Genomic DNA, 26,966 nt, shown 5'->3' on the forward strand with positions numbered 1-26,966 from the left:
CACGAGAGGCAACTTGTTTGCTTTGGCGAGAAGGCGGCTGAGAGCAAATCTAAGGCAGTTTACAGCTGCTCAAAGGCAGTTACTAACACGACAGAGCAACACAGCTGGGGGATGATGGCTAAAGTGTCAGTGGGAGGGGCAGACTGAACCCAGGAGAATCTTCTTGCCAAGACAGTGAGACAGCATGGTCTTTGGTAACCTCTAGGGAGGTTTTCATATCGGTGTCCATGGGTCCCGCTCCGATGGGGTCTTTGGGCTGGAGACCTCCAGAGGTCGCTTCCAGCCAACAATTCCATAGCTCCGCAACCTCCACGGTAAATACTTGACATTAAAGGGTGAAACTGCAGCATCTCCTTCCCCTGTACTTCTGTACTTTCCCTGTGGCGGGGCAGAGCACCCAGCCCGCACCACCGCGCCCCGCCAGCAGCTCTGCGGTCTCCCAGCCGGAACGCGCGGCCGTGCCGGCCCCGGGGTGCTATCCGCGGGCACAAGGGCTCCCGCCGCTCCCGCCGGGGGGCTGCTGCCGGGGCTGACGGACGGCGGGGGGCCGGCAGCAGCAGTCCCAACCCCTCCCCCGTTCCCTGAGCGGCTCCTCATGGCTGTTCGCCGCCCGGATCTCCCCGCTCGGGCGAGCAACGTGGGACTGACGCCGGCGGCAGCCCCACTCACGCCCGGAGGAAGGATGTACGCCGGGACCACATTTTCGCTGAGAGAAAAAGGCCGATAGGTGCCGGGGCTCGACCAGCCTTCGGGGAGCCGCGGTGTCGCCCCGCAGACACCTCCCTGCCGTGCGTGGGGCCGGGGCGGGAGGCGCGGCCCGGTGGGGAGGGCGGGGGGCGGTGGCGCGGAGCGCCCGCCCCCCACGGCCGCGTCCCGCCCCGGCGGAGACGGGAGCCGAGGCGGCGGCAGACGGAGCCCCGCCGCGCCATGGCCGGCCGCCGCCTCCTGGGGCTGCTCCTGGTGCTCGCCGCGCTGTTGGGCGCAGGTAGGGCGGCCCGAGCCGGGCGCGGCGCGGCGGGAGGGGCGGCCCGGGGGAGAGGGGGGCCCAGGGGGCGGGTGTGGTGTGCGCATGGTCGCGGCGCCGGCCCTGGCCCGGGAACGGCGGACCCCCGCCGCCGGCCGGGGTCACCCCGCGGGATGCAACCCCGAGGGATGCAGGGGTTGCGGCTCCCTCGCCGTGGAGGATTCTCGGGCTCGGTATTTTCCCCGGTAGCACTGAGCCTGCCCCGGGAGGGCTCACGGGACCGGAGAGATGCGCCCCGAGAAGAGGCCGCAGCTGAGAGAATGGGAACCCCTGGGGAATCGCCTCGAGGAGCGGCTGCACCCCTCGGGCCCCACCCTGCGCAGAGCACCCCGGCTCCGCAGCGGATGGCAGGGTGCCAGCCTGTGCTTCAGTGCCGGGCCACAGACGATCCTTGTCCCCCTCCTTCCCCCGATCCTGCGGCTGGGCTCTGCCCCTCCGGCCCCGCTGCCCCGATCCCCCGTTCGCCATGGGGCCGGCACCCACGGGCAGGGCGGCTGGAGCCCTGCCTTAGGTGGCAGTGCTGGTGACGGGCGCGTCTCGGAGCGCAGCATTTGCCTTCGGGTGACAGCGTTACAGCGATGCTTAAAATGTGCGATGCTGCAGGTATAAAGCTCTGGAGCAGCCTGAGGCTTAGCTAATTCTGAACAGCGGTAGCCATGGAGTCACCGCGAAAGGTGTTTGGGTTTGTCTCTCTGCTCGCTTGTTGGATTAGCGGATTCTTTATGTGACCCAAATTTGTCGGGCTGCTGCTTGTATTCTCACTCTTTTTTTTGTCCCACTGTTATTTCTGCAGATTAGAACAGTCTAACCCAGAAATCAGTCCCAGCTCAGTAGCAACTAGGAAGGAAAAAAATATCCGGTTTTTAGGAGGGTGGGGAGGAAGAAATTAAGATCAATGCAAAGTTTACCACAACTCTTGGTCTCCTTAAAAAACCCTACAGTAGTCTTAAAAAGCTATGTGTTTGAATGGAAAAGTCCTTCTAAAGTTATACTGAGAAAATAGACGGCAATTATGTAAAAGGCCTCAGGAAAGTTTTTCTAAACAAAATCTGCTATTAGCTAGGAGGCACCTGGCAAGCGCAAACTGGTTAGAAGATATCAGCATCAAAGCAGATCGCAAACTGAACCCCAAGCAGGTTTTGCAGTTGGAATAGATTAGGTTTTCCATGAGTCCGCCTGGAATTGGTTTGTTTGCATTTGGTACTTACCCGTTTGTGCACCTGGAACGGTAACAGCGTGGTACAGAGCTGCTTATGCTGACCAGGTTAGCGGCTGCATTTTTAATTGATGGATATCAGTTTGACAGGCTGAGCTGAGACAGTGCATAAAATCCTGATTTTAGGTTAAAATAATAATAATAAAAAAAATCTGATTAGTCAGTACTAAAGCTATTTGCATTCTGTGTTGTTCGCAATGTCGGCAAACACAAATGCTCTTCTATTTTATTTTGGAGCTCTTGGGCTGCAGAGTCCAGCTTTTAAATATCCTTGGCTGTGTTTGTATCAAAATGAATTCCACTGAAACATTCATAAATCATTCCTGCCAGCCTGAGGCTGCTCAGGTAATCGAACAACATTAAGTTTGTCTCCTCTCCAGACTGGTTTAAATTGCCTCTCCATGGCGAGCACTGTGTAAGGGGAAGCGGGTTCTTGCCTCCCCTCCCGTGCCGAGCCTTGCTGACATGGGACACACCTAACTGAGATGCTGGTGTGCAGCACAGCCCTTCCACACCGCCTCTGGTTCCTCCCCGGTGCATTCCAGCAGTGGCTCTCCCAGTCCATAGGTGGGTGCCTACTCCTCCCCGTCTCTCTCCATCTCTCTCCCAAATGTTTGGAACAGCTTTGCAGCACCTTGACAAAGCCTTGCGATCCCTTCCCCACCTGAGCACTTAACAGGCCTTTTGGATATACTAGCACAACCTCCCTGCCATCATTCTGTACCCCCAGGAGAATAACAGGATGTGGAAAGGCAGTGGGTTTCGCAGGCAGGGCAATCTATGGCATTTCTTTAGAGCAGCAGCAATAGAGATCACACTTCATTGCTTCTGTTTCCCGGCTTTTTTTTTTTTTTTTTTTTTTTTTTTTTTTTTTGTCTCCTTGTTCTGAAACAGTTGCTTCAGCAGTGCTGAAGGCAGTCTGTGGGCAGCCCAGTCTCTTGGAAGCTCTGAGGTTTACAAATTACCAAGAGCTAAGGATAACAAACAACAAATTCAGTACTTAACGTGATTCCTGCAGCTGTGGTCCAGATCCACTACTGACACAAGACTGATGTGTGTCTTGTCTGTGACTGCCCAGTAAAGCAGGAACAAATTTTACTTTTTAGTTGAAAGAAATGGGTTTGGGTTTCTCTTTGATCAAGTTCTAGTGCATTTCCCTTCATTCATGGCTGTGTACTTCAGTGCCCTCTCAGTGGGCTGTGCTGCATCGTCTGTGCCTCCAAGCTGCCTCTGCCCACAGCCCATCTGCCTGTGGCTGCAGTGCTGGAAACAGGCATCACTTGTAGGGTACCAACCCATTTGCCAGTGCTCCTAAACTCTGGTGTATTCCCAGTGTATTGGGGGGCAGAAGAAGCATTAAAGTATTTTGAGACAGTGGAGAAAACCAAACACTCTGCAAAGCCTCTTGGCTGTAACCAGAGGCAGACATTCCCTATGCCATCACGTTGCACGGTGTTTTAAATTTTAAAAACGTAGTTCTGTTTTATGTTTATGAGTCATCCAGGGTTAACCACATGCTTGTGGAAAACAGTGAGAGTCCAACAACAGACGTTCCACTTTTGTTATTTTCCCCTCTCCTGTCCTGTCTCATAAGCCAGTACAGAAATGCATTGATGTGTTTTCATGGAAAGCTGGCAAATTTGACATCTGAGGGCTTTTTGGAGGGAGCACAAGGTTTCCTTTTGCAGGCCAGGCAGAAAGGGCATGTGCAGTTTTTGTGTTTTATGTTTTGTAAGAAGAGGTTGAATAAAAACTTTACAAACTATGATAGGAGCAGTTGGGCATGTACTCCAAAATTGCTGTCTCAGTGTTTTCATAGGCAGCATCTCACAGATCACATCTCAAGTGTCACTACCAGCACCCACTAGCAATTATAATAATTACTTAAATATGAAAGCAATATTAGACAGCATTATTAGCTATATGTAACTCTTGAACAGATGGCTGCAGTCACTGCGGGTGGCTCCCCTGCACCAGCTCCACACAACAGTGCCCAACGAAGAGCGTGGAGAGAGCAGAAAGGAGCCATCTCTCTGACAGTTTTTTTCAGGTGTCTAGACTCCACTTTGCACTGGGAAACCATGGATGCAGCTGGCAGAAAAGGGGGTGCCAGTGCCAGGTGAGTGACCCTGTGTCTCTATGCCCCATCACTTCCTAGGGTCACTCACCATGGATGTTCCAGAAGAGTTGCAGGGAGGAATCATTTGGAGTAGAAGAGAAAGGCTTGGTTTGGCATTGTTGTTGAAATCGAAGGACATAGCAGCATTGTATAAAGCTGCTGAAAATCTTTGTTAAAATACTTGATTGTGTTATTAAAGTTAAAATTACCAGGTATCAGGTAATAAATTTAAAGAATAGTTTTTACTTTGATAATGTCTTTAGTGCGTATGATAAAGCAGGAGAAGCCAAATTTGTTTTCTTACAAATAATCTCTCATATTTGAATATATATGCATTAATGTGCCATACTCTGATATTTATGTACATATATGTTGAAATAATTAATTTCCATGGTTCTACTTGTATTTTGAAACTTTTTCTTCTACTAGCCTGTGATAAATGTGCTTGGAAATGGCTGTTTAACTCTTGGAATTTTCTCCCCTTCTACAAAAATGTGATTTTTTTTTTTCTTACACCTCTTGCAAACATTTCAGCCCTTAAAGCACGTAAAAGAGAAGTGTCTATTGATTTCCCAAGTTGACTAGAATAAACTTTTAAAACTACTTCGTTTAAACCCAAATTTGTTTTCTTCTTGGAAGAATATCTCCTGGAAGTTTAAGGCATTAACTTTAACATTAAAGGAAAAACAGGGGTTTTATTAGATATTGCTTCTGAAGCCACTCTAATAACAAAACATATGTTTAATAAACTACATAACACTGTTGGCAAAGAGAAAAGCTGTGCAATAATTCCTCTGTAAGCTGATTGATACAATTCACAATCAGTGGAAGTTCTCAAATAGAGGAAAATGGGAGAAGACGAATATGGTACATCAAAATGTAGAACATGAAAGGACTTTGAGAGGGAAACTTCAAAGTTGGGGATCCAGATGCTGGAGTCACTAACTGTGATTTAGGGTGTGAACACAAGAACGTGACTGCTGAGGGAATAATGCATTTGAGAAGAAAAATAAAGTCCTGATACAAGCCCAGTAGCCATGGCAAAGAGAAGTGAGTGCTGCCTCTGTGCTCACAGGGATTTCACAGTGGAGCTGCTCAGGGTCACCTTTGGTTTGATCTTCTGAGAGCTCAGCCTGCTGGTATGATGGGGGTGAAGTTAATGCTAATATATATTTATAAAACTGCCTTGCTGTCACTCCAAAATCCTTTTCCTTTGCTTTTCAACCTTGTCTAGGAAACACAGGAACTTATTGTGAGAGGAAAGCTGGGGCCACAGGCAGAAAGCTGATGCTGGGTGTGCACTCTGTTTGCCAACCAAATGAACAGTATCTTCAGAGAAGGAGAGGGCCAAGTTGCTGTAGGGATCTAATGCAGTCACCACGAACATATGTAAAAAAACCAAAGCAAGCAAAACCACAGGCATTGGCAAGATTTTGGAGGTGGTGGCTCAGACAGAGAGGAGGGATGCTGAGAACTGCATCATTCTGCTGTTGAAAGGCTCTGCAGGGTGGTACAGAGTTGTCTCCAGCAAACAATGTTTTGGGAAAATCAAAACCTTGGGGAAAGGGACCTGCTCAGAATTTTGCTTGCCATTTGAAATGCTCTCTTTGCCCATGCATAAAGGAGTCTGGGAAAAAAAACTTGTCAAAGTTGGAGTAATCTTACTGAAATCCTGCTTCAGAAGAACATGCTTAGGATTGGGATTTTAGGGGTAGCTGCAGCTCTGGCTCTGGAGAGGGTGGGTAGAAGGCAAAAGCTAAACAAGCAGAAGAGGTTTCCAGCTCCATCCAGCTGTGGATGGGCAAAGAGCTGCTTGTGCTGCAGAACAGATGTTATATAGCTGATGAGATTTTGAACAGCATATTAGTCTGTGTCCATAAAGCTTTGCTGATAAAAGTATCCTTTTAGGGGTAGGAGTTTGCAGAATGTCTCTATCTTAATGCCAGATCTCTGTATGATTGCTCTCTGGGGGGAAGTTGAGCAGCTTGGTGGGATGTCTCCGTGGTGACCAGACACCTCCATTCAGGTGCTCCTGTTACTGCAGGATGTGGGTCATTTTTCCAGACAGAAAAATCTGAGGGAAAGTAATGCCAGACTGATGTAGACTCATTTAGAATAAAAATCTCCCCAGGTCCCATCCTGCCATCCTGTACACAGCCTTCCACTTGGAGCTTTGCTTAGTTTCTGCTACAGTGCCTGAAGAGGTAGAAAGACTAATGCAACTTCACCTAGCACATTTTCTCACCCTAGAAGTTCTTTTGGCCAGGGAATCACAGAATCAGTTAGGTTGGAAAAGACCTGTGAGGTCATTGTGTCCAGCCTGTGACCAAAGACCACCATGTCAACCACACAACGACGCTGAGTGCCATGTCCAGTCTCTTAAAAATCTCTAGGGACAGTGCCTCCACCGTCTCCCTGAGCAGTCTATTCCAATGTTTTATCACCCTTTCAGTGAATAAATTCCTCCAAATGTCCAACCTAAAATCTCTACGCAATCTTAGGCCAATGCAACACTAGACAGAAGTGGTTACATCCCCCCAAAATTAAACCATCCCAGGGTGATGTGTCCAGCTGCTGCAAGCCTGCTCTGAGCCCCTGCTTTGTGACCCAGCCAGGCTGGGTTCTGCTCCAGGTACTTTGCTGGGGTGGGTGTTCAGCCTGGCCCCACATGCCAGGCCCCAGCTACTGCTGCTGGTGACAATGTCTCTTGTACTGTCAAGAGACACTGAACCCATGCCTGCAGTTCTCTGTAATTATTTGAAGAAACTGGAGTTTGTTATTTCCAACCACTCTCCTCCCCACCCTAGGACAGCACTAAGCTTTCCTTATGCTTTTAAAAACACACACAGATCCCAAACATGTCTTTCACCTCATGCAGAAAATAGAGCACTTTTAAGTTAAGTTAAACATATATTTCTTTTTTGTAATAATGGTCTTAACTGAGTGAATTATTTGTACTTTCACAGAGAAAATCTCAGAGCTGGAACAGTTTGCAGACAGTTGGGTTTGTAAGTCTTGGTGCTCTTTCCTCTCCATGTAGGGTCACAGAGAGCAAGTGACCTGTTGCTGGACTTTGAACTCACTGAGCACCTAGTTTTATGCTTAAATTAATAGCACAGAGTGCTCTGATTATATAGCACCTGTTTTCCAGGTGATGGAGATGCAGCATGTGCTGGGCATAGGAAGTAGCAGAAGCTGGATACACACCCCAAACTTCCCTTTTCAGAGACTTCTCCAGACTCCTCTATGAAAGCAAGGAGCCAAACTCACCTTATTGAAAACAAACTGTTGGAAAAGGCTGAGGGATGTGGCACAGCTTCCCTCCCTGTGGGCAAGCCAGGAGAGGGGGGCTCACAGCTGCCATCTGGGTGGTTAAAAATCACCACCAGTTCCTGTGCCACCTGCTCAAAATTATCTCCAAGTTGTTGCTTCCTCCTTGGAGGGTGCAGCCCCCCACCTTGCTGTCTCTCCACAGTCTCCTTCCCCTTGCAGCACCACCTGGATCTGGGATGTTCCAGGAGCAGCAGAGCCGAGTGACCCAGAGCACATGGGTGGGTGAGGAGGGTGCAGACAGTGAGCAGCACAGGCTGTAGTCTCAGCCTCTCCCCACCTGACCCAAATACCCCGTGTTTGCACCGGGAGGTGCTGTGGAAAGGCAGGGACAGCAGTGGCCAGGCAGGAGCCCTGCAGTGCAGCTGTGGTGACAGGGCAGACAGGTGCCCTCAGCCAGGGAAGGCTGAGACCCCATGCTCTCCCAGAGCCCTGCTCCTTCTGTCAGCATTACCTGAGTCTTTATTCCCACTACTGCTCTGCTCCTGATTTTAAATAGCACAGTACTACAGGAGTGTCACTTCCCAAGTGATGAGCCAGCATTTTTACTGTGTAATTCTCTATTTACCTACTTTTAACTACAGTGCCTCCTCTTGATCTTTATCTGATGAGAACAACCTTTTTCCTTTGGGAATCAGGTGATAAGCATTTAATCTCTTCCTTCAGTTTTTTTTTTTGGGCAACTGAATCACTGACTTTGTCATCAATTGTTCTGCACTGAGTTGTGAACAAAATGCTTTTATGCCACAATTTGTTGTCTGATTGATAAACAGGCATCTTTGGCAATCTGCAAATAAATAGTCATTGCCTAATGTGTAAGCAAAAATCAAATGTCTAATGTGAATGTACATTGTAATCTTTCTGAGTAGACAGCAGGCAAGAAAACATGAAAGCAGCTGTTGTGGTGTAATCCTAGCTGGTATCTCAGCCCCACACAACCCTTTGCTCACTCCCCCCACGTTGGGATGGGGGAAAGGATTGGAAGGGTGAAAGTGAGAAAACTCGTGGGTTGAGATAATGGCAGTTTAACAAGTAAAGCAAACCAAAGAATTCATGTCCCACTTCCCATGGCAGGCAGGTACTTGGCCATCCCCAGGACAGTGGGGCTCTACTTGGGCATAGGGTGTGCCAAGGTTGCCAGTGGTTTCAGCTCACATCCTGATCTTGTCCCAGCCTGCCTGTCCCTGACAGGGCTGTCTCAGCAGTGCTGCACTGGCCCGTCTCTGTCTGGGGAAGGCAGGCTGGTGCCTGCTGGGCAGGGATCATAGCATCCCCCACATTTCCCCTTTCCTTGCTGCCAGGGCAGTAATCCATTCTCCAGCAGAGACCTGCACACAGCATCTGGTGGGGACAAACCGGAGCCCAGGGTGACACTGTTGTTTTTTTTCCATTACTGAAAAGTCATCTTTTACAATTCTCCATCCTGTGCAGTTGGTTTAGTGCTAATTTCCCTTTGGCCTCTTGTGAAGTGGTTGGGGTGTGGGAATAAAATAATGATGCTGTCCACATCCTTTCCCCTTTAGGCATTGTCTCGGTTTGAAAGGCAGGTGTCTGCTAGGGAAGGCAGGACCCTCCCTTAGATTGGAGAATATAAACACCCTCCCTGCGAATTATTATAATTTTGAAATTAAGGGGATCTCAGGCAAAGATATGAGGATGGGAATAACAGTTCTTTACTAGTATGTATAACAAGGCAAGCAAAGCAACAACTTTGGAATTAATAACAAACAGAACCAGGGACTCTGTGACAGCCTTCTCGGCTGAGAAGGGGAAGGATGGAGAGACTTTGCTCCACAAAGCCCCGGGGCTGTCGATCCCTGGCTCCTGCAGGACTGTGAGGAGCACTGAGCTGGAACGGCAGCAATGAGCAGAAATCCTGAGCTGGTGGACGAGATTGTTATAGATAATAAAGAGATTAAGCCGATTTAAGTATAATAAAAAATAAACGATAATTTATTTCGTGGCCGGGATACGGTCCACGACAGCCACAATCGTAAGAGACGCCGGGTCGGCGCCGGGTGACTGATCCGAACTCTACCGCTTCGGATCCCCCAGTGTTCCCAAACCCGCTTTGTTAGGCCAGTTTTTATACAATTTTTCTTGTCCGGAGCGGAGGTCTTTGTCTTCTTTCGTCGTTCCGCATATTCATATGGTTTTTTTTCAGCGCGTTGGGCTGGACAAAACCATATTCTGGGAGACGATGAATTCTGATGAAGGCGTGTCCTGGCTTTCGGGAAGGTGCTATTGAGATGTAACTTGCCGGTCTTAGTTTACGGAAAACAGGGCATTCAGTTGCATCTTTCCCCATGGTTCTGTTATCTTAGTCGTGGGTGCTTATCGGGTTCTCATTGCTTGGGTGTTCCCTGGACAGAGCCATCTCCGCTTCGGCTAGGTCCATTTGGTTGTTAATCCGGGCTGCCCTGCTTTTGTTGGATGTTACAATGATATGATGAAGCAATCTGTGTCCTTTTTGTCTGTGGTCCTTTTTTTTTTTTTTTTTGTTTCTGAGTTTTATTATTTTGTTCATACAACAAACACTGCTTATTCTACATTATTGTACAACTTCACACGAATTACATTATACCTTATATCACAAGATGTATCGGAAGCCCGCGGCAGCAGCGGGAGTGAGGGATGTCCCGGCAGGGCAGGCGCTGCGGGGCTGGGACAGCCACAGCCACAGCCACTGCCACAGCCACAGCCACTGCCACAGCCACAGCCACTGCCACAGCCACAGCCACTGCCACTGCCACAGCCACTGCCACAGCCACAGCCACTGCCACTGCCACAGCCACAGCCACTGCCACAGCCACAGCCACAGCCACAGCCACTGCCACTGCCACAGCCACTGCCACTGCCACAGCCACGGCCATAGCCACAGCCACTGCCACAGCCACAGCCACAGCCACAGCCACAGCCACTGCCACAGCCACTGCCACTGCCACAGCCACTGCCACAGCCACAGCCACTGCCACTGCCACTGCCACAGCCACTGCCACAGCCACAGCCACTGCCACTGCCACTGCCACTGCCACAGCCACAGCCACTGCCACAGCCACTGCCACAGCCACTGCCACAGCCACTGCCACAGCCACAGCCACTGCCACAGCCACAGCCACAGCCACAGCCACAGCCACTGCCACTGCCACTGCCACAGCCACTGCCACAGCCACAGCCACTGCCACTGCCACAGCCACAGCCACTGCCACAGCCACTGCCACTGCCACAGCCACAGCCACAGCCACTGCCACTGCCACTGCCACAGCCACTGCCACAGCCACTGCCACTGCCACAGCCACTGCCACTGCCACAGCCACAGCCACAGCCACAGCCACTGCCACAGCCACTGCCACAGCCACAGCCACTGCCACAGCCACTGCCACTGCCACAGCCACAGCCACTGCCACAGCCACTGCCACTGCCACTGCCACTGCCACAGCCACTGCCACAGCCACAGCCACTGCCACTGCCACAGCCACTGCCACTGCCACAGCCACTGCCACTGCCACAGCCACAGCCACAGCCACAGCCACTGCCACAGCCACTGCCACAGCCACAGCCACTGCCACTGCCACAGCCACTGCCACTGCCACTGCCACTGCCACAGCCACTGCCACAGCCACTGCCACTGCCACGGCCACGGCCACTGCCACTGCCACTGCCACAGCCACAGCCACTGCCACAGCCACTGCCACAGCCACAGCCACAGCCACTGCCACAGCCACAGCCACTGCCACAGCCACTGCCACTGCCACTGCCACTGCCACAGCCACTGCCACAGCCACAGCCACTGCCACTGCCACAGCCACTGCCACAGCCACTGCCACTGCCACAGCCACTGCCACTGCCACAGCCACAGCCACAGCCACAGCCACTGCCACAGCCACTGCCCCAGCCACTGCCACTGCCACTGCCACAGCCACTGCCACTGCCACTGCCACTGCCACTGCCACTGCCACGGCCACTGCCACTGCCACTGCCACAGCCACAGCCACTGCCACAGCCACTGCCACAGCCACAGCCACAGCCACTGCCACAGCCACTGCCACAGCCACAGCCACAGCCACAGCCACAGCCACAGCCACAGCCACTGCCACAGCCACTGCCACAGCCACAGCCACTGCCACTGCCACTGCCACTGCCACTGCCACTGCCACAGCCACAGCCACAGCCTGGCTGCCAGCAGGGCACGGACAGGGGGCTCGGGACTCCGGGAACACCAGCAGGTGGGGATGGGTCTCGCTTTTAGTGAGGCAGGTGGTAATAAGTTCCCAGGCCAGTGGCTGCTCTCACGAGCAGAGGCTCACCCCACAGAAGAAGCAGCTCCGGGCTTGTTATGGCGAATTCCTTTCCCCAAGCAACAGCAGCTTCCAAACAAGCTTGTCCTCTGAAAGCCGCAGAGCCAGAGAGCAAGCAACTACCCCGCCTTCCTTTTACCTGGGTCCAGCCAACCCTTTCTTCTCTCAAGTACCTGTAAGTACCAGCAGTCAGCGTCTCCCAGCAACCCATGGGAAAAATTATATCGCTAAGAAGGAACAAACGAAAAGAAACCTAACCCCCGACAGGTAGATACATAGTTCTTCCTTAAAAAATTCCTAAACGTGCAGTAAGAAAGTGGAAAGGAAAACCGTCTTCCTTTCTTATCAGATACACCTTTAAGTTATTGAGGGTTATACCTAGGGCATTTTCCCACAGTCGAAGGGAGGGTCAGAGATTTGCAGAGCTCCTTTGAGGGCTGAGACTGGCTGAGTTTGTCCTGCCCTCCTGAGTCCTTGGTCCCCACTAAGTCCTGGTATACCCCCTCCAGGCACAGAAGGTTGGGCATCATCCCATCCTTATCACAGGTACAGAGCTGGGCTTAGGCACGCCCCAGAAAGGGAGGAACCTAAAATATTTCTGCTTTAAACCTTTCAGCCTTTTGCTCTGGGTGCAATGGTTCTGGACCTAATTGAAAGCAGGTTTTGGCAGTGCTGTTGCAGAGCCCTCTTTCACACAAACCTCAAAACACAGCTATCATATTAAAGTTGCTTAGAAACATCACCTGCTCCATGCACCGAAATGGCAGAAAGCCCTGGAAATCTGAGTGCTGATACTGAAGAAAACTGCTTCGACTGGCATCTTGTGTTGCCAGTGCAGGGCTACCTGGTCTTGGACCATCCTGTGATGGAAGAGTTGCTGAAACATTTGTTTCGTGTGAGATCAGAGAGAGGACGCTGCTGTGGAGCCAGAGATGGGGCAGACCTGGCCATCAGCATCCAGCCCAAGGCATTTAATGGGAAACCCCCATACAAAGCCTTTCCTGGCTGTGGTCCTGCTGAGCTTGATGGTTCTTTGCTTTCCCTTAGAGCTGTTCAGGGTTGCTGCTGGCACCCAGAGGTGTTTGTCTGTCTGTAGTAGGGGCCTTCAGCTTTCAATGTTTCCTTGCAGCTTCTGTGCCAGAGGCAGATAGGGTGGGGTCTGTGCAAGGCAGTTCCTAGATGCAGCTGTTCGCAAAGACAAGTCAAGGGCACTCCTGTCTGAGGTTTTAAATCTTGCTGTGGAGGAGTGGGCAAGGCTGTGCAAGAGGGCAGCAGATGAGAAACTCCTTCCTGCTGTTTTTTTTTTTGCCTGGTGTCTGCAGAGGGACCTGCTGGCAGCCCCTGGTGTGGCCATGGCAGCACAGACTGAGCCCTCAGGTGCTCCCCTGGCGCTGTGGGACATGGCAGGGCATGCAGAGTGCTGCTCAGTCTTTAGGTGCTCTGGAAGCAAGCTGGAGGTCTGTCCTTCCACACCAGGTAGGAGAAGATGCCATCGGACCTTCATGCAGCCTTCTGCATGGTGCAGGCTGGATGGGCACTGCATCCCTTGATCATCCAGTGTGTCACCAAGCAGGTCCCAGTGAGGACTTACCTTCTGCTTACCAGGGTGCCCTTTTGGCCCTGCCCCACATTGTGGTGCCAGTGATGTCTGCTGGGAGGGAGCCTGATGCAGGCTGGTTTTCCTCACCAGCTCCATCACTCCTGCTGGATGTAGAGCTTATTTGGTATCACTGTCAAATAATTTATATTACTCCTAGTAAGCCTTGAAATCAAATGGCAACAGACACCTGCTTCTCATGCAGCTGCCTCAGCACACAGAACCGTGGTGTTATCCTGAGCCCAAGTGAGAGGTGTTGCCCTGAACTGCAGACTTCAGAGCTTGCACTGGGGCTCTGCTGCCTCTCCTGCCCTATTCTGGGGCACTGGCTGGAAGAGAGGGAAGAGCTGGGGCTGTGGAGCTGAGGCTCCCAGCAGGGACCCAAGGGCAGTGTGGGTGCTGGAGCCTGCATGGGTCAGGGCAGCAGTGCCCTGGCTGTAGTGGAGGCTTTTAGGCATTTCCCTGAACAGGTTTCAAACACAACCACCATTAGTCCCTCCACAAAGAGAAAGTCTTCATTATGCAAATTCTCATCTTAAAGCTTTATTCATGTGCTTCCTGGCAGGCTTTCCTTTAATCTCAAGAGTGAGATTGCTTGGAATTACCATACACCCTTGTTAATTGCATTAAAAAAATCAGCAGAGGTTGTTTTTGCCATAATCAAGAGTGTTTTTTGATTAGTACTTCTGAAAATCAAAATGTTTCACTGAGAATGAAGAGCAAGGACAGCAGCATTCCCTCATCCCCTGAAGGAGCAGAGGTCATCCCAGCTGGTGGAATGTGTCCCAGTGCCCTTTCTGATCATGCCCTGGGCTGGGTTGATGTATCCCCAGCATCAGCTGCTGGTCCCACTGCTGGGGTGGATGCAGGGGGCTGTTTCTCCCACACTTTGCTTTTCAGCAGAGCCCTTTCACCCCTTGCCCTGGCAGGCTGCTGACAGCTTGTTTGTGCAGGGCAGCCAGTCTTCCCTGGCAGCAGCTGAGGAGATAGACTGGAAGTTCAAAGTTTTCAAGGCAGAGCTACCTGTGCTGAGGAGGCAGCCTGCCCTTTCTGCAGGGAGCAGTGCAGCTGCACAGAAGCTGCCCTCAGCCACCTGCCTGCCAGCACTGCTGACAGACTGTGTGTGACACCCCAGCTCTGAGGAGCAGTGCTCTCCCTGCACACGTGGAACTGTGCTTTGGACATAGCAGTCAGCAAGAGTTTGGGTTTCACAAGTAAATTTCCCACGCATTTGGCAGTGGCTGGAGCCAGTGCTCAGACAGTAGTGGAGGCACTGGCAAGTGGGAAGCTCTGTCCTGACTGGGATCTGCTCTGCTCTGGCTGGTGGTGGTGTGCTGTCACCTGTACCAGGAGGGCTCCCTGGAGACACTGAGTGCTGCCCCAGGCACCCCAGGTGCTGCAGGGCAGACCCATGCCTTGGACTAACAGCCATTTACTCCTGACTTTTGGAGCTGCATGTCTGCTGAGATGGCAGAAACCCCACTGCCAGGATGCAGCCCAGAGGTCCAGCAACACAGCTCTGCTCCCAAACCTCTCCTTCCCAGCACCCTCTACAGTGCTCCCAACACAGCTGTGGGTGCCCAGCCTCAAGCCCAACCCACCCACAAATTCATAACTTGGAGCCAAAAAGATGAGGTTGGTCATTGGGGACACCCTTTTGGCTACCAGAGTACTTGCTTTTCTCTTTCCTCCTGTTTCCCCACCCACTGCATTGCTCCTGAGCTGGATGCATAAAAGTCAGGCAGTTGGAATTACTTTCGGCTGCCCTTGTACCTGCTTTGCATTCTCCTGTAATCTCCCAGGCTGTCAATCTCGTACTGTCGCAGGCTCTCTATTCCCAGGGAAGCTAAATACATATATATTGCACAAAGAGATCCGTGGGCTTGCACTAAAAATGGAATCACCTCGCTCTGATTGCTGCAGACGGCCTGGCAGTATACTGGGTGTGAATTATGATACTGTAATTCAAGCTTTGTCACGCAGAGGGGCTTAATTAGAATATATATATAATTGTAAAAACTAAAAAGCTGACGAGTACAATTGTGTGTTTGAGCTGCCTGCTACAGAAAATAATGAGGAGAGAATACATTAAAGCACAAAAACCTTCTACCTTCAAAGAGCAGCTAGCTCTGATTAAAAATACTCCCGGCAAGGCGAGGAAACTCAGCAAGGGTGGGCAGAGGGAGGTGGTCTGCAGTGCTGGCTTGGCCATAACTCTCACCCCTGTTCTGTGGCTTCTGCTGGACACAGCTGCAGTCTTGGGGTCCCCCCGTCTCCCCAGTCTGGCTTTTGGGATTCATATTGGGTGCCATGTGATGTTCTGGCTTGGTCTCCGTGGATTGTCAGATTAAATAAAAATATGGGAGACGTATCTTGTTCGCCTCTTCTCACCTACCATAGAGGTGCAGTCCCATGGGTGCTCCACTGGTCTCGGCTGGTGGCACACAGGGCTGGAATTGCCCCCAGCTGCCCCAGGAGATGTGTGTTTTCCCCCAGCAGCCAAACAGCAGAGTTCTTCCAAAGACCCAGTGCAAGGGTAAGGAAAAAAATAACCCAAACTAGCCCGGTCACCAGCCTCATCAAGGATGGTCCTCAGCACAGAGAAACCAGCAAAGGGAAGTTTTCCATATCATTGCTATAGTGGCCCTATAAACAGGTGTAGGTGGGGATGTCCTGTGAGGGAGGTGACATGTACAGGCATGCACAACCCTGACTGCTTCATGGGCATGATAGACAAACTCTGCTGCAGCAGAACTGGGCCCCAACCTCTCCCAAAAAGTATAAACACTTACTGTAAAGATACTGTGTGCTGTGCATCAGAGGATGGGCTTTGGAAGTTGCAGTTTTCCAGTCATTGTGGAGCAGTGTCAGGGCCCCAGAAGCGAAGGACAGTGCAGAGAGTGACAGTGGTGCCTCCAAACAACTGCATGTGCACAGTAAACACATGTACCAAGAGCTGGTGGGGTTTTCAGTGTCTGGCCATGAAGTACCAGATTTGTTACCATTTAAAAACAGAGTAAAAGAATGAGGAGAACATTCCAGTCTTATCTGTTGGGACAAGAAGGGGAGTTTGTGTGCCTGTGACAGCACTGCTTAGTTATTGATGTATAAAAGGTCTAATAGAGCTCTGTAACACCCTTTGCATGAAATAGAGATGTTGTCAGCTTCAATTAACTGGCAGTCTATTATTAATCCTTGCCAATGCCTAGGGGAATATTGGAAAAGGATTTTTCATGGACTTGGAAAAGGTTTGCCATGGACAGTGGTAGGAAAGCCTTGGGTAACGGGCTGTGCCAAGCACTGCTGCTCCTTGGGAAGGTTTTATTGGGCAATTCACTGCATCCACAGTTTTCCCAACAGTTGCTTGGGCAAGATTCCCACCTCTCCCGCCAGTGTGGGGACAGCCCCAGGATGCAGCTCCAGCTGAGTACTCTTCAGCAGTTGTTGTTTACCTCAGCCCCATGAGCACCTTTTGCCCCCCTTGGCCCCCTCATGTTCCAGCTGGCTCTTTGGAGAGTGGTTTTGGAAGGGGCACCCTCCTCTCATCCTTTGGGGAGAGCTGCCAAGGGGTCTGTCACCAAACCCAGGGAGGCTGTAAGTGTTTCTCAGCTTCTCAGCTGGCAGGCTTAGTGAGTCCCCCAAAGCCAGGTGGGGGGAGCTCATGTTTTGGGACACTGTGTTCCCTGCTGGGTCCATGTCCCCACTATGGGGACATCTCTGTCTAGCCCCATAACCCCCACAGCCCTTCATTAGAACATGCACACCCCCTGCAGCTCTCCACTCCTCCGCTCGTATTTGGGCTCCTGTGCTGAAGGCAAAGCATGGGGAGGATACACTAACACAGGGCTCAGCATGCAGCAGGTCAGTGCCTTAATATTGACTTAATCATGGAGAGTAGAGGGAGCCAGGCAGAAGGAAGGGAGGGCTCCTGGCATAATAATGTGAATTGGTGCTGCCACCACATCTCTCCTGCCAGCTCACATGGTGACAGAATGTTTTCCTTGTTCATGCTGGTAATGTTTCTCATCCCACCAGAGACATGATGTGGGTTTCACCTTCTGCCTATTTTTAAGCATGCTTTTAAGTAGAAAGAAAAAAAAAATATGGTGTCCTGTTAGTTCCTGGAAATCCAGTAAAGACTGGGGAAGAGCCATTCTGGGAAAGGAAGACTGCATGAGATTGTCAGACTGACAAGGCTGGGGCAGTTGGCCAGCAGAGTGATGAGTGTGTTGAGTCTCAGCAGGGATGTTGGTGGTTTGGCAGCCCCCCCTCCCCGTGCAAGCCCTGGAGCTGGGCAGGTGCTTTTCAGCACTGTGGATAGTCTTGCACATTTCTTCCTCCTCTCTTCTTCCTCCATGACTTTACTTCTTCACACTGACAGACTACTTGTTAACCCTGTGGCGTCACCCAGGCTGTCAGAGCAGGAGAGCATGGCCTGTCTCACAGTGCCAATATTTCACCAGCAATAAGGCCCAATAGGGAAAAGTTTTGGGAGGGGAGGGGAGGAGAGAAGCATGGAGGGAGGCTGAGGGTGGCACACACAGCCCTGCTGTGCTGAGCAAGAGACTCTTCCACACGCATCTCCATGTGGATTTCAAATGTATTTTCCGTGCATCGCCTGCTGCTGGCCGTTCCTCCAGGCTCGCAGGGAAGTGTTGGCATCATTCAGCTCCATGAGAAACACAGCGTGGCCTGGGACACTCATTCTTTATACACCCCCTCCAGCAGTGCCTAATGCTGAGCCTTTGCCTGGGGGGAGGAGCCCACAGCAACTTCCCAGCCCCTGCCCCTGCACATACATCACATACATCACCCTCAGGGCTGCTGAGTACGTTTAATAGACAGCACATGGGCAAATGACAGTGAGAGGTGATGTGTGAGTAAGTGGGATCAGAACTGCAGCTGTTGCAGTACTTAGTGACCACTCTCAATAGAAGTTTTTCACTGAAACACTGATACCTGCTTTCTGATGGACTGGTGCCTTCCCATTGTTATTGTCCTTGTCAGTAAAGCTTTAAATTTATTCATGAAGCACACTGGAGCTCAGGTGGCAATAGCTAAATCCATTTAGCAGTAGGAATAAGAGGAAAGCCATTTTAATGTTCTCTTGCAGTGCTGCAGTACTTAGCAAACCCAAAGGATATTAATTACTCAGCATGCTCCGAGATGTAAAAGCATGAATTTATCAAGACAAATACATTCAGAACTAGGGTAAGTCAACAGTAATTAATGCCATGCAAAAAAGAGACAGAGCAAAGAAGGATTAGCTGGCCTTGTTGCAGGAGAACCTGATGTAGCCCTGAATTATCCCTGGGATATGGGACTGGAGTTGTGGTGAGGCATCTCTAGCAAAAAAAAATCTGCCCGTGGCTGTTACATATATCCCTGGGATGGAGGTTTGGTCCTGGTTCACATTTCCGAGGCAGAAAGATGCATTCAGCCTCTGAAATGCTAAGTTGTGCTTGGCAGCCAGCAGCAGCTTTTTCATGCAAAGCCTTTGATGTTGAAAGGCACTTGAGAAGAAGAGGGGCATAGGGTTTTTTTGTTTGCCACCAAATTTGTCTGCACTGTCCCAATGTTTCATGGTGTTTAGCAATCGTATAATTGTGAGCACAGCCAGAGATGAGTGGCAGCTCAAGAGATGAATTGGTAGGCCTCCTTGACAAATTTAAACATAACATGTCTTTATACCACATCCATTAGGGCAGACAAATGGAAAGTCTAGAGATGGCTGCTCTGTATTTAACAGTCACAGCATTTGGAGAGGGCTGATGTCTTCCTCATCACCAATGTTGAGTGAGGCTGTGAAAAAAACAGTAAAAAAGTAAACCAATTTGAGCAAACAAGTCTAGCCATGCCTTATTTAAAGGTGGCTTACTCTGTGTGAAGTGAGTACAACCAGTCCTGATTCTTTGTCTCCAGGTCATGGGGATGACACAGATGACTTCAACCTAGAAGATGCTCTGCTTGACCCTGTCACCAGGCGACGTAAGTCACATTTATTCATTATTTTAAAGAGGAGAAAACAAACCGATGTTAATAGATGTGGTTTGTTCTTTGGGATCTGATACTGATGGGAGAGTGGTAGAGGATACAACTGCCTCATCCTCTCTGACACAGGGTCTGGGTTTGCACACAGGTGGATTGGGGATGCTCCTGGAGAAGCTGGCTGCTGACCAGGTGCTCTTTGCTTTCTGACTCCTGTGAGGAGCCACAGAGGCACAGCACACCTGTGCTCTGAGGTAGCAAAGGCACTGAACTTGCCCTTTGGGCTTCCTTGCATCCCTCAGCCATGCCTACCACCAGGCCAGGCCCTGTTGGGCTGGAAACAGTGCATCAGGCACTCTTTCCCCAGCCAGGGAGGGCTCACTGTGACCAGGCAGGGGCAGCGCCGGGTCCTGCTCTGCTCCCGTTGCAGCTGGTGCCCGGGACGCAGGCGCTGCACGAGCTCACTGCTCTGCCTCCCTGGAGTTCCACTGTCCCTCATCAGGCAAAAGAAACTCGCTTCCTCAGGGACTGCCTCACTGCCAGCATTCCATATTTTGGTGTTTTACACCTGAAGGACAAAACCTAACTGCCAGCACAGCAGTTGAGAGATGGGAGGAGGCTCATCTCCCTTCCTGGGAAATGTCACACTCCTTCCCCCTGTGCCAAGGGTTGAGCCCAAGACCGCTGTGCACTCACACACATCTCTGGCTCATTTTGCTACCCAGTCATGGAGATGCTGTGGCAGAGGTGCAAATGCCAGCAGTGTTCATAGTGGCTGTCCCCAGACCCAGCACCTGGCGGGGCAGCGATGCTGAGCTCTGGGATTAGGCTGAATATACTCGTGTATCAAAGGGAAAGCTGTAACAGTGTTTGAAACCTCTTGTGCTGTAGTCTAACAACAGACACTGGTGCTGTGTTACTTTGAAGTTTATGTGGAGTAGAGGATGCTCTCTGCAACTCTGCTGCAGTGTGCCAGGATAGGCCATGGGGTATCAGACTTAGACAGAGGGCTGATGCGGCTCATCTAGAATTTTGCAAAAGCACTTTAATGCAGCATTTTAGGAGACCTGGTTAGAAATGACTAATAGCCTCCTTATGTGGAGGGAAAGTAGCATTCTCCAGGCTGGAGTCCCTGCAAGTGAGGGAAGGGTAGAGACAGCACTGTCCCTATGACCTCCCCGAGTGTGGCATCCCACTCTGGATTCATCGTGTCAGCCCCAGAATAAAGCAGCCTAGGGTCTGAAGTTGGGTCACATCAAACCATAGCAGCATGCTGGAAATGAAGCCCAGCAGCACCACTCCAATCTAGTGGAAATTAATGGGAATGGAGCAGCCACAGCTCTTGCTCATAATTTATTCATATACTTAGTAATAGGCAGTGGTTTCCATATTGCTCCCTCTCTCCCCCCTCAATGGCTGGCTGTAGCTAGTTTTAGTCCAGGAGCAGCCAGGGATGCTGGGATCTGAGTATCAGGGTGTCAGTGAAAGTCCTCCAGCTGACAGGGAACCTCCTGTGCATAACAGCATGGGGAATCATCTGTCTTGGACTGGCTGACAAGACCAGGGACACCTAAACATTGGCAGCTCACTTCTGGCTTCCACACTATTCTGTACAGTGTCTGCCCTTGCCTGTCTGCTGCTGTATCCTGGAGCCTTAGAGCAGATTGTTGCAGCTCCCTGCTCTTCACCTGCTGGGATGGGATGCTGGCTCAGCTCAAGGCAGCAGTGTCCTGTGGAGCACTGGCTCCATTTTCGCCCCTGGGCAGTACTGATCCCTGTGCACACATTGTGTGCAGGGTGTTCATGACCCTGTGCCCTGAGTTTACAAATGCAAATGTCAGAAAATTGTGGTGAAATCTTTGCCATTCATTCTCAGTCTAAAGGTGACATTTTTGGTGATGCCTATGACTAACACTTTTTCTCCCCATCTGTTTTGTCACAGCCACTCCCAAGGGTCCCAGAAAGCCAGCAGGTAGGACAGGTGAGACTTTGTTGCATGCACATCATCTCAGCTCAGTGTGCAGTGCACTTTCTGTGGGATTGAACTGTGTGAGCCCCCTTGGACTGTCTGTGTGTGGCTGAGTGCTGCTGCCTCAGCAGTTGCTTTGGGACCCATTTATTTGCCCATAGGGAAGATGGATCTGTTGTGTGCACCTGCACTGTTCCTGTGCAGTCAAAGAAATGCAATATTGATATTTCTGTCCATGCTGAAGGTGAGTGGCAGGGGAGCATTTACAACCAAGGCAGAATTTCGCACACTTTGCAGTATCCTAATGGAAGAGAAGACACAAATCACTGCACAATTACACAAGAGCTTTTGTTCCTATCTGCATGGCACCTGCTAGCTTTGCTCCCAGAAGGAAGTCCAGAGGATATTTTCTTTCCTTTATTTATTGCAAGATATCCCCAGCCTCCACGGAAAGTTCCATCTTAGTAACACTTTCATACAGGGAGAATGGGTCTCTGACTGTTAGTGCACATCAAATGTGCTGGCTGGCTGGCTCCCAGCAGTGCCATGGTTGAAGAAGCTCCCTTAAATTCACATGAGTTTTTCTGCCAGCAGCTCCTCTGGCTCAGTTCTGGCCAAACAGTCACTGTTAAATATAGCATGGTCACAGAAGCTGAAGAGTTGCTCAGTCCCACTGGAGGTGCCTACAATAAACTGCATCAGAGGAGCACTCAGAAGTAAGTCTGCTCACCCCTGCATGAGGATTTTGGCACAAATGTAGGCAAATTCAACTGTCTGGCTCCTGTGCCACCATGGTCTTTGCTAGAGACAAGAAAAGCCAAGTGCCAGAGGCACGCAGGGAGCTACAGTGTTTGGATCAGAGCCTGAACAAGTGGTTGTTTGATCCAGTAAACTCCCCCTGGGAAGTAGACACGTGGAAACTGAGGCTTTGTCTCAGCCAGTTGCTTCTTCCCCAGGGGTGTTTTTTGCATTAATCATGGCACTGAGTGGCTCCTGCAGTAGATTTCTGTGCCCTTGCCCCTCTCTGTGTATACCCTGCTCAGTTCAAGGTCACTCATAGGCAGTTGCACGGGCAGCAGTGTCCCAGCCACTGGCTCAGACCCACAACCCGTTTTCATCTGCACCAGGTCTTAGGAGATGCTATAGGTACCAGCAGGACACTCCCAAAAGTGAATTATTTTGGGATTGCTAGGGCTGAACAGCAGTCACAGCTTGGATGGGGGGACTGAAATGGTGGCCAGGCTTTTTGGAAGCTTTTGTGATAGGTCATGATTGGGCAGCAAAGTGGCTGGACATCCTTTCCAGCTCCAGCCTGATGTGGGAGGCCCTGGCAATGCTGCAGCAGCATTGCACGACACCCACAGAGCAGGGTGTTTGCCACAGCCTGTGCCTTCCCCACCAACAGGAGTATAACAATCCCTTCTCTCCTGCAGACTTTGACTTGGCTGATTACTTTGACACGCCTGTGGAGACCACCACCAAACCAGCCAAGCCAACTTCCAAGCCCTTCTCCAGGCCAGGGAAGCCAGGTAATGCAGAGCTCCCCAGAGGCTCAGGCATCCCCAGGGCACCCAGGGGGAGGGGTGCTCCCAGTATAAGCTGAAATTGTGTAAATACCAGAGCACTGAGCTGTGCAGCCCCAGTCTCACAGCAGGGTGGGGGTTTGGCCACACGTCACTCATCTGAACCCACATTTCAGAGGGTACCATCATTTTGGCTTTTTTTCCCTCCCTTCAGACAATACCTTTTGGGATGTCATTCGTACCACTACGACCAAGCAGCCAAAAACTACAAGAGCCCCTCCTAAGCGTAACCCAGGTGAGCATAATCTCCACAGCCCCTGCTGCTTCACTCCAGCTCTGCTGCTGGCACACGGGCAGGGTTTGGGATATGCCATGATGTGGTACTGCCTTCATCCTGGTTTTTCCAACCTCTGGTTTGTTTGCACACCTGAGACACCTTGAGAAAAGAACAGGTATTAAAAACCACAGAGAAGACAGGGCATCTGAGCAGTACTCTGCATTTTCTGAGGGACTTTAGTGGTTTCTGGACTGTGTTTTGTTCCCATGCTTGCTGAAAGGCTGTGAGCTGGTTGTGCTCTCTGTCATGTGTTGGGCTCCACTGGCACACACCCACAGGCTCAGGGCACCCAGCTGGGAATTTTGTTGCCTGCCCAGGCAGGATTTTTTTTTTTTTGGATTGGAATAAACTCTGGAGTACACTGTGGGAGGACTGAGTTGGCTCCATGCTGGGTTTTAGCTGCTGTTTATCAGAGGCAATGTCCTCTGTCAGAGCCAGGCAGCTTGGGGTACCACCTGAGCATTCAGAGAGGAAAATAACTCCAAGGAATCAAGTCACAGGTTATTCCAGCCAGCACATGAGCATGGTACAGCCACCTCCTTCTCTTCCACTAGCTGGGTCCTCAGGCTATGAGTTTGGCTCTGACTTCTACTGGTCTCATTTACCTGATTACCTGGCACTCCAGCCATGGGGACACTGTTTTTGCAGGAAGGACATGGTATTTTCCACCATAGCAGTAAGGGGGCATGGAACAGGATTGGTTTGGAAGATCTGCCATGAGGCCCCATAGCAGGGTGGGGAAATACTTATGTCTGGAGCTTCATCTCTTTCAGTGGTGTTTTTCCCTGTCTAATCAATTAATTGCAGAGTTCCTCACCCTATCACCACACTGCTAACCCTGGTCTTGTTTTCTAGAAAAGGATCCTATGGATTTTGACTTGGCTGATGCCCTTGATGATGGGAAAGATGCTGGGAGGCCAGATGTAAGGCCGGGTAAAGGTAGGGTGACCTCTCCTCTCTGTCCTGCTTGCTACCAGCCCTGCTGTTCTCTGGGGCTGTAGGAGATCCTTCCCAGCCTGACACCATTCCCACAAGTGATGGGATAAACAGGTACTGCCTGGTCCAATGTTCTGCCCACTGCCAGTATCCACTGCCCCTGTCCTGCCTGCTCTGAGTGGGGACATTTCCACAGTCAGCTTGATCCTGGGGAGGGAAGGAGCCTCTTCCTCCATGGTCCCTGGCAGAGGGGGGCTCTTCCTAATGACTTGCTCCCTGTCGGTGTGCAGGTTTTTTCCCCCAGGGTCTCTTCTGATCCATTAAATTGTGGAGGTTGTATTGAGTTCTCCCCATCCCCAACAGCTCTTTAACCAAGGCCATGGGCTGCTGGGGTTCACAGTCAGTGCCAAGGTGTAAATCTCCAGCAGGCTTGGGTCCCAGCCTAATACACCCTATGGGCTGGGAGCATTCTTTTTTCATCTCTGAAATGCTCTGAATCAATCATTTGTCTGTGAGGATTGTTCCCCTGAGCACTTGAACTGGGAAACAGACTTTGCACGGCTGGTTTATTGATGTTGGGATGGCTGTATACCCTGCTCACATGTGTAATTAACAGGCAGGTATTTTATTACATTGTAATAACTAGATGACTTGTCTGCTCTTTGGTATTCTGGGCTTGCTGAGTTTTCAGGCTCCTGCAGGGAGGGTTGAGGCATTGAACTGCTGGAATGTGGCACTGGCTACAAACCAGCACACACATCCCCCAGCATTGCCACACCCTGGACTGTCTGGGACCTCTCCAGGCTCTGCCATAGTCAGGGTTTTTGTTCTTTTCACACTCATTACTAAGCCCATAAACCTGGTTTTTGTGTTAAGCTGATGAATAAGGCAGTCTCTTCCAGGTTGTTAAGGCAAAGGAAATCTTTCCCAATGCACAACATCGGAGGAGGGACCTTTTGCTGTCCTGGTGTTGGGTCTCTACTTCTATTAATCACCTTGCTGCACCCCAGGGCTCCCTCTGGAACTGGAGCTGAGATGCTCAACAGCACCACTCATTCAGCTGCAGACTCACAGACTCTGTTTCTCTGTACTTATCCTGCATTAATTTGATTTGCCCACTATAAGATAACTTCTTCATGTGTACCGAGACATGCTCAGTTTTCCCCCTGGACTGTTCTGTCCCTCTGGGAAGGGTAGCTGACCCTTGTCAGCTCCTGCCTGCAGGAGCAGCTGGTGCTGCCCAGGCCCAGCTGGTGCAGCCAGGGCTCACTGATCCTCAGCAGCATGGCCATGGCACACACAAACCACTTCTTCCTGCCTCCTCCACTCTCAGCCAAGGCTGACCACCAAAACATTTAATGAACTCATAAATTATCAATAATTTGTGATTATCAATCATCATCACTCTTAAAATCAGTCATTTCAGTTAAAAAAAGTACAGTAGCATTTAAACTATTCAGTTATTACCTCTTCTATTACCTTAAAGTAATTCAGGGTTAACATCTGGTAATTGTGAGAGAAGCAGTACTACCTTTTGACCAGTCCCAGTTCTCCAGTGGGGATGAAGCAGCCCATGATTCCAGCTTCTGGCACAGCTGTGGTTCCCTCAGGTGCCAAACAGTTTGTTCCTGTTTCTTTTAAAGAATTTTCAGATGATGACCTGGCCAGCATTGTGGATGGTGGCTACAGTCCAGACAAGAAGAAGGGTAAGTGGTGACCTATGTATGGTTGTTTTCTTTAGCAGTCATAGCTCAGGATAACCCCCAGCTTCTAGAAAGAGCCCTGTGCAGAGCAGTGCTCACCTCCATGCAGGGGCAAAAGGGGTCTCAGGCATAGAACCAAGGGAGAAGTTCTTGGCCTCTGTGGTCATGCCTGGTGCCAGCCATTGGAGATGCTTGTTTTTGATTCTGTGGAGGCTCTGCAGCTCCAGCTGCCCCCAGGGCAGATGGGACCTGTGTCTCCCCTATCACCTCGAGGGCACTCTGGTGCCATGCATGGGTACATGCCTTCATTTGCCTTTCACCACACTACCACCAGTGTCTGCAACAATCAGATAAGTCGTTCACAAGGATCCACAGCATTAAATATTAAAAGCAGTCACATAAAGAGCTGAACACCACGAGCCTAATCAACATTTAATAAATCCCTGTGTCAAGGACAAGATGCATTAATACAATGCTGACCTGCTTCCATAAATTCAGGATGTAAGTGACTGGGCAAGGACTGCAGTTTTTAGTGGGAGCAGCTTTTCCTCCCAGCCCAGCTTCTCCAGGGAAGGTGATGTCAAAACAGACTTCAAGCCAATTGAGGGCTCCCTGACATGATGGAGCTCAGCCAGTGACCTCCCTGTGATGTGTGCTGTGTAACACTTTGACAGCCATTCAGGTGTTCCCTTGACACTGATCAGTGGAGGTGTAAAAGGTGGGAGTGAGAGTAATTGTCAGACACTGGCAGAGGTGTCCCATGTCGAGGATCCCCCAAAACTTCCCCTGTGCATACACAGAGGGAAAGGAGCAGCTTCAAAGCCCTCAGAAGCAAAAATGAGCAACTCAGTGGAGTGTGGGGCAGCAGAAATGCTGCATCCCATGGAGGCATCTGCCCACCCCCAGGCCAGGGCTGCCCTGCCACC

The 26,966-nt window shown here is 50.8% G+C and overlaps 1 protein-coding gene across 2 annotated transcripts in view; it reads left to right on the plus strand.

The window, feature by feature from the left end:
* Positions 1 to 794: 794 nt before the first annotated feature.
* The window catches only part of CD99L2 (CD99 molecule like 2), a 31,359-nt gene continuing 5,187 nt past the window's right edge, over positions 795 to 26,966 (plus strand). The window contains exons 1-7 of one of the 2 annotated variants that reach the window (XM_079319041.1): positions 795 to 985; positions 19,507 to 19,572; positions 21,515 to 21,553; positions 22,975 to 23,070; positions 23,279 to 23,359; positions 24,257 to 24,340; positions 25,981 to 26,043. In XM_079319041.1, the coding sequence (XP_079175167.1) occupies positions 928 to 985; positions 19,507 to 19,572; positions 21,515 to 21,553; positions 22,975 to 23,070; positions 23,279 to 23,359; positions 24,257 to 24,340; positions 25,981 to 26,043 (487 nt within the window). In that variant the 5' untranslated portion in view covers positions 795 to 927. The remainder of the gene's footprint in view (positions 986 to 19,506; positions 19,573 to 21,514; positions 21,554 to 22,974; positions 23,071 to 23,278; positions 23,360 to 24,256; positions 24,341 to 25,980; positions 26,044 to 26,966) is intronic. The other variant, XM_079319040.1, reaches the window with a different exon arrangement.

This window comes from Erithacus rubecula (genome assembly GCF_903797595.1).
Source record: "Erithacus rubecula genome assembly, chromosome: 15".
NCBI classification, from domain to species: domain Eukaryota; kingdom Metazoa; phylum Chordata; class Aves; order Passeriformes; family Muscicapidae; genus Erithacus; species Erithacus rubecula.